Below are 7,092 nucleotides of genomic sequence, written 5' to 3'. Positions count from 1 at the left end.
TCCCTCCCTCCTTCCCTCCCTCTAGAGACGCTCATCCCGTCCCTCCCTCCTTCCCTCCCTCTAGAGACGCTCATCCCGTCCCTCCCTCCTTCCCTCCCTCTAGAGACGCTCATCCCGTCCCTCTCTCCCTCTAGAGACACTACCTCCATTGATGAGGCCACAGGCCCCAGCTCCCCGGCACTGGGCCGCTGCCCAGTGACATCCACCCCTGGGCCGTGTCAAGGCTCCACCCTCCCTTTGTTCCATCTCGGGGACGTGCCCGATGCTCAGGGCTGCGTCTGTCCCTTAGGGGTGCCCGGTCTCCCAACCCTGCTTCCTGCGTCCGTCACCTGGGTCGAGGTCTTGAGTCCCCTGAGCAGAGTCAGGAGCTCAGGGCTGGCCCAGGAGCTGCTCACAGGTCACTGGGCTGGGCCGGCCTGTGGGCCCGAAGGAGACTCAGAGGCCAGGATGTGGGGAACAGGTGGCCCATGAAGACCTTTCCCGGCCCCCAACCTCGTGGGCTCTGTGGAGGACGCCCCCTGTCCCTGCCTCGAAGCTTCCCTCCGTCCCCACAGTGTCCCTGTGTCGGGAGGGGCTTCATGCCCTTTCAGGGGGGGCTCCCAGGGCTGAGAGGGGTGCCTGGCGTTCGTGTTCGCGGCCCCCCTTTGACTGTTGGCAGAGGATGATCCAGCCCGGTCCGGCCACCCCCAGAGCTGGTGCCTGCCTCTGCGACCGCTGCCCGCCCCCAGAGCTTGGCAAGGGAGGAGCAACCGCGTTTCTGCTGACCGACCCGCTTCTGGTGGCTGGCGCTGGCTGCAGGTCCTGGGGTGGCCGGCCTCCCGTGCAGCTGCCCCTGCACCCGCCCGCTGTGCCGGCCGCCCGCACCTCGCTTGCTGACACTTTCTCTCTCTCTGTTTCTGTCTGTGCCTCTTTCTGTGTGTTCTGTAGAGGACGTAGCAAATTTAACAGCCAGTGATGTCATGAATCGGGTAAACCTGGGATATTTGCAAGGTAATTCTGCTCTGGCGGGTGCCGACCGCTGCACCACAGGGCTCACCAACCCTTCGCCGCCGGCAGCCTTGCCGCACTGTCCCGGCCAGGCAGGTGGACGGGAGCCGTGAGAGCACGTCCCAGGTGTCAGCCCAGGCAGCCCTGTTGGGCAAAGCCTCGCATGTTGACAGAGTGTCCCCTGGCTGGGCGTTGAGGACGGGCCTGAGGCTGAGGTCCGGGGCTTGTGCTGGTCAAGGTGCTGTTGGCCGCCAGGCAGAGTGGCAACTGCCCAGCTCTCGGGCTCACTCTGGTGCTTCTCCTGCTTTGCTGTTTATGATGAGCCCTGGTGGCACCGGTAGGCCACCCTGGCCTATTAGCCAGCCCCTCCTGTGGCTGGCCCCACAAGCGGTCCGAGGACCCCAAGCCCCTCTGCTCTCAGGAAGCACCCACATGGTCCCAAGCCAGGGCCCCGGGAGCTTGGTGAAGCCTGGGCTGGATGCAGGGGTGGGGATTCCAAGCTGCTAGGAGTGGGCAGGCTTTGTGGCTGCCCAGGCCAGGTGGATGGTGACCTTCATTCCCCAGCTGGGGCTCCACGAGGGGATTTTTCCTGCTCGGCTGGGGCAGAGCTGCTTCACATCCCATTCTGTTCTGGGTGCTCAGCCGCCCAGCACCCTGTTTCCTCCAAGAACATGCTATGCCCCGTCAGTGTTCAGAGTAGAGTCCCGGCCAGGGCGCTCCCCGGGGTCCTGGTAGCCTCAGGGGAGCTCAGAGCCTGCCCCCGCTGCCACCCCTCCCTACAGGGTAACCCAGGAGCTTGAAGGGCCTCCTGAGCCCAGGCAGGTGTTAGCTTGGGCGGGACATGTTTGCCAGGATGGCCTTGCAGCCGGAGGCGGGGCCGGGCCTGGAGCGGCCACGGAAGTAAAGCGTCAGCCTCTCCCGGTTCCGTGCTTTTCCCTACGATGGCGCTCATGGAAGACCCTCGCTCTGCCGGGCACTGTGGCGCTTGGACCTGCAGCTAGTGGCCTTCATGAGCGGGACGCCTGCATTTCCCACTCCCCTCACCCGCCACGGCTTCCTGCGGCTCCTGCTGCGGCTCCAGGGCAGGCGCGGCCACGGCAGGCTTGGGGGTCGAGGGCTCACAGGACTCGCGCGGCAGGCATCTCCTGGGCTCGCCTACATGCCTGGGGTGGTGAAGGTACCGGGGCTTTGGGGCTGCACCCCCGTTTGGATTCAAGCGGACCCTAGGCCAGGAAGCAGAACAGGAAGAGTCACTCTCTTTGCAGGGAGGGTGGGCAGCATCCTGGGGCCCCTCCAGTGTGCAGCCCCCACCCCACACACACAGCAGGAGCAGGAGCCCCACCTCAGCCCCAATACACAGACCCCGTCTTCACGCCTCATGGCTGCTCTGGGGGTAGGCACTAGTTACCCCCAGTTTATAGAGGAGGAAACTGAGGTTCGGGTGGCAGTAGCTCTGGCCCGGCACGGGGGATTCAGGCAGGAGTGACTATGGATGCCAAGGGCCAGGGATCTGGAAGTTCTGGGGCCTGCAGGGTTAGGAAGCAGGTGAGGGGCAGAGCTACCACTGAGGCCTGGAGTGAAGGTTGGAGGGTCTGGGTGGAGGAGTCAGGTAGCCTTGGGGACCAGGGGTGAGGTGGCCCTGCCCCAGGACATTCACCAGAAGAGCCAAAGCCAGCCTCTGCCTCGCCCCTAGCCCACCTGCTGCCAGCCTTCACCAAACACAGTGGACACGCGAAGCTAGTCCTCTGCACCCATCCTGGGCAGCCAGGACCAGTGCCACGTGACTGACCACAACCCAGCCCAGCCAAGCCCAGCCCGGCTCAGCCCAGCTACGTGCTCTGCTCACTTCAGAAGCGTGTGGTCCAGGCACCCCAGGGGGAAAAGCTGAGGCGTGGGAGCCAGTCTGTGCCTGCTGGAGTGAAACGAGCTGGTGGCCCCTTGTTCTTGGTGTCCCACTGGGTGCTCATCACAAAGCCAGTCGGGCAGCGGGGGGCAAGTACTTACTAGAGTCGCTCACACCACCACTCCCTGCACCACCTGCCATGCGGCCACCCCAGAGGTGTGTGTGGGCACAAGGGCAGGGAGGGTGTGCCTCCCTGCACAACCTCAACGTGAGGCCTCTGGGCCTCTACCGAAGGCCTGGGGAAGACAGCAAAACAGCTGTGAGGGGCAGGTGTCAGGCCGTCCCATCCTGCAGGCATGGACACAGGAGCTGGCGCCAAATGACCTGCTGCTGTGTGCGAAAGGCCTGAGGCAGAGTTGTCCAGGTCACCCCCCACCCCCCCAGGTCCTAGCCTGTGCCCCCGCCTCCCTGGCAGCCGCTGTGCTCACACTGTGGGAACTCCGAAGCCCCCACTGCAGCGGGACCAGCATGGCCCCCACCTGGCTGGCCAGGAGCCTCCCTGACTTTTCTCTTCTCAGGGACCACGGCAGGGCTGTCCCTAAGGGGAGAGGATGGGCAGAGAGAAGGGAATGGCAGCAGCCAGGGTGGAGGCTCCCGGGGGTTCCCCTGTCCTGGGTCACCTTTGTTCTCTGTCCTTGGAGTCCTGGAACAGGACTCCAGGAGGTTCCCTTAGACACCATCAGAGGCATCAACTGAGGCTACAGGCCCTTCCCTCCCGGTCAGTGAACCCAGGGCCACTGCTGGGATGGTGGGCTCTCCCTCCCTGTGCTTGGCCCTGCGGAGACTGTGAGATGACCGGGGGGGGGGGGGGGGGTTTCTCCCAGGACTGTTTCCCCCCCATGGGACACATCCCCACTCCCACGCCATGAGCCAGACGCCAGGCTGTCTCCCATGAGAGGCAGGGCCATGTTCTCAGAGGGATGAGCTGGGGGCTGTTCTGGGCTGATGCCACTTGGGACTTAAGTCTGAAGCAAAGGGCTGAGCACAGCAAGTGGGCGTGGCCTGCCCAGGCCCAGGGACGGCGGCAGCTGCAGGGCCCTGTGGGAGGGACGGGGCTGAGCAGCCTCTGGAGGCCAAGGTGGGTGTGTGTGAATGTGGAGGACAGCGTGCGGGTGTGTATACGAGTGTGCAGGGGTTGGTGGATAGCATAGGTATGGGTGGCTGTGAAGATCTGTGCAGATAGACACAAATGTGTGTGGGATACAGAGGTGAATCGGCAGGTGTGTAGGCGTGTGCGTGTGTGCAGGTGTAGATGAAGGCGTGCATGCATGTGAGGTGAACAGACACGTCCCGGTGCGTGCAGGCTGACATGTGTGCTGGTGTATACAGGTGTGCTTGGTGCCTCTGCTCAGGCCCACCCCTTTGCTGTGACACCACCTGGCACCAGAGGGGGGTGCAGGTCGGAGCTGGCTCCCAGCTGCCCTCCTGGCTGCCCCCTGCCCAATGTGGAGATGGCCCCTGGCTGGGCTCACCAGGATGAGGTGCTGGAGCAGAATGGTCAGGAAGGCTGGAAAGACTCAGCCTCATCCTGGAGCCCCTATACCTCCGGGCCCCTGTGGAGCTGGGAGAGGGAGGGCTGGGGGGTGACGTCTGCCCGGTTGTGTCCTTTGCAGACGAGATGAATGACCATCAGAACACCCTCTCCTACGTCCTCATCAACCCTCCGCCCGACACGAGGCTGGAGCCCAGCGACATTGTGTGAGTAGCACCTGCGGGCCGTGTGGAGACCCCCTGAGCACCAGGTGGGCACTGGGGAGACGAGGCCACAGGCACCACAGTGGGGCTGCTGGGCAGGGGCTGCCCAGCCCACGTCCACTCCAGGGTCCCCTCTGCCCTCCCACAGCTATCTCATCCGCTCCGACCCCCTGGCTCACGTGGCCAGCAGCTCCCAGAGCCGGAAGAGCAGCTGCAGCCACAAGCTGTCGTCCTGCAACCCCGAGACTCGTGATGAGACACAGCTCTGAGCCAGCCCTGCACGGAGCTCGGGCCACCAAGCCCAGGGTCCTCAGGAAGGACGTGGAAGAACGTGTGAGGACACAGTGGCACTAGCGTGACCCTGGGGATGCCACACTCTGCTCACCGTGGCTCCTGGGACTCCACCCTGGAAAGGAGCCCCTCATGTGGGGGGAGGGCCAGCTCACCCTCGGGTACCTGCAGGCTAGTGAGGAGAGTTTTTTAACCTATTTTTACAGACCGATGCAGTCTACTTCTCTTTACACAGATGTACCGTAACTCGTGACCAGGGCTGGCTGGGAGGGCAACGCGGGGACCAGACGCCCTGCAGGGCCGAACCCAGGCTGTGCTAGAGGGTGGGGCTGGGGTGCATGGGGAGGGGAAGAGAACCCAGGAGCCCTGCGTGGGCCACACCCAACTCAGAGCCAGCCTGAGCTTTCATGGCCAAGCGGCCTCACTTCCTTCCAGCCAAGGCCTGGGGGCCAGGGCTGCCGTGCTGCACTCTGTGGGGCGGGTGAGGGGCACCCTTTGCTCTTTGCTGTCCTGAGCCCCTTCGGAAGTCAAGCAGCAAAGGGCCAGGGGAAGCCGGGCGTGTGTGAGGGGTGCATCCCCAGGTGCCCCAGAGGACCCTGTTGCCAAGGACCTTTCTGAAGGTCACGAGCAGAAGCAGAAGACGCCATTTCCTCTACTTCACACTGAACTTTCCCGGCCACTGCGTCTGGGGGGCGTTGGGTGGAAGATGGTGCATTTCCACGGACCGTTTTACACTTACCTTTTAAAGCAAAGCCTCGTTTTCTAAACCTCTGACTTGTGAAGCACAATTCAGCCTCCGGGCTGGGCCATGTGGAGGGAGAGGACCTTCTTAGCAAGGCGAGATCCCGGGCGGTGGCTGACATCAGGAGCGCCGCCCTGCGTCCTTTGCTGCTGGTTCCTTACTGGTTTGTACGGTCAGTGCTGGAACCTTCTATTAAACGGATGCATTCTGGAGGCATGAAGTTACAAGTTGCCCCGCTTGTGGTTCCAAGGCTCTCACCCCTCCCAGCCACCCCATTTTAAGGGTTAGAAACACCTGCTGGGGTCCCCACCCCAACCCCACAGGCAAGCTCCCATTCCCCAGCCAGACCAGGACAGTCCTTCCAAAACTCAGGAACCAAATTGTATTTGGCTACTGGTGACTGAATCCTGGTAGCCAGGAAACCCGTCTGGTTGTGGGGGTCCCAGAGTCCAGGAGGGCTCTCTGGTGAGCTGCCCATCAGCCTCACCCCTGCAGCCAGGCGTGTCCCTGGGGTGGGTACAGAGACCCCAGGCTCTGCCCACAGTGGCACACAACTCATCTGAGGTCAGCAGCTGCTGGGGACCCCCTACACTGGGGGGTCAGGGCTGTCCCAGGCAGGGATGTGTGTGCACCTCACCACGTTCATTTCAGGGTACCCCAAGAGGCTGAAGGAGAAGGACCAAAAAAGGCTTGAGGTGCAGCCCTTCCCCGGTGTCAGGGCAAACGACACAGCAGCTGCTAGAGGGGCCAGCCCTGGCCACACGACTAGCTAGTCCCTTACTACTGGCCTGCCTGGAACCCTCCTGCTCAGAAGGTGCCCACTAGCCCTCGGTAGGGGACAGAGCCAGATATGGATGGTCAGGAAGAGGCTGTGTGGATTCAGGGGGCCAGAAAGTCCCGGGACCTTGATGGAGTGGCAGGGGTTGATGTTGGGCTAGAGTGGCCAGAGCCTGTCCCAGCAGGGCTGGGGTCTATCAGGTTCCCGAGATCCAACCAGCTGGCACACCCTACGCTGCAGTCACCCTGCAGCAGGCAGGCCCAAGCCTGCCTCACCTGGGCAGCTTCTCACGTCACCTACACCCTGGCCCCCAGGCAAGAGGGGCTGCACAGCCCCTGCAGGGAGGAGAGGGGAGAGCAAAGCCGGCCTGGCGGCTGGATGGGAGGGCCACAGTTCCAGTGGTGGTAGGGGAAGCTGTAGCCCCTAGAACCCCACACTGGGAAGAGCTGGCCTCTAGGAGGCACCATGGGGGAGTCACATGACTTGTTGGGGATTGACTTGCGATGTGGACGGTGTTCCTGGAGTCCCTTGTGACCACGCCACCACCGTGAGGCCGGGAGGCCTCTTAGCCTTTGAGCCTCTCTCCACGGGTGAGTGGAGTCCCCCAAAGTGGGCTGGGGGCTTGCTGCCCAGGCGGGGCTGGGTGGGCACTTTGGGCCTCCCAAAGTTTGGGAGAACATCAGTGGTCCGCTCCCT

General features: G+C 63.4%; 1 protein-coding gene across 6 annotated transcripts in view; it reads left to right on the top strand.

Annotated features, from left to right (window-relative positions):
- Positions 1-5,842, top strand: part of KCNT1 (potassium sodium-activated channel subfamily T member 1) — a 98,907-nt gene extending 93,065 nt beyond the window's left edge. For 3 of the 6 annotated variants that reach the window (XM_023227728.1, XM_023227734.1, XM_023227731.1), the window contains 3 exons: positions 928-990; positions 4,504-4,588; positions 4,734-5,842. In XM_023227728.1, the coding sequence (XP_023083496.1) occupies positions 928-990; positions 4,504-4,588; positions 4,734-4,854 (269 nt within the window). In that variant the 3' untranslated portion in view covers positions 4,855-5,842. The remainder of the gene's footprint in view (positions 1-927; positions 991-4,503; positions 4,589-4,733) is intronic. The other 3 variants (XM_023227730.2, XM_023227733.1, XM_023227732.1) reach the window with 1 other exon arrangement.
- The last annotated feature ends 1,250 nt before the right edge of the window (positions 5,843-7,092 follow it).

This window comes from Piliocolobus tephrosceles, chromosome 14 (genome assembly GCF_002776525.5).
Source record: "Piliocolobus tephrosceles isolate RC106 chromosome 14, ASM277652v3, whole genome shotgun sequence".
Classification (NCBI taxonomy): domain Eukaryota; kingdom Metazoa; phylum Chordata; class Mammalia; order Primates; family Cercopithecidae; genus Piliocolobus; species Piliocolobus tephrosceles.
This window is presented reverse-complemented; position numbering and strand designations above follow the sequence as displayed.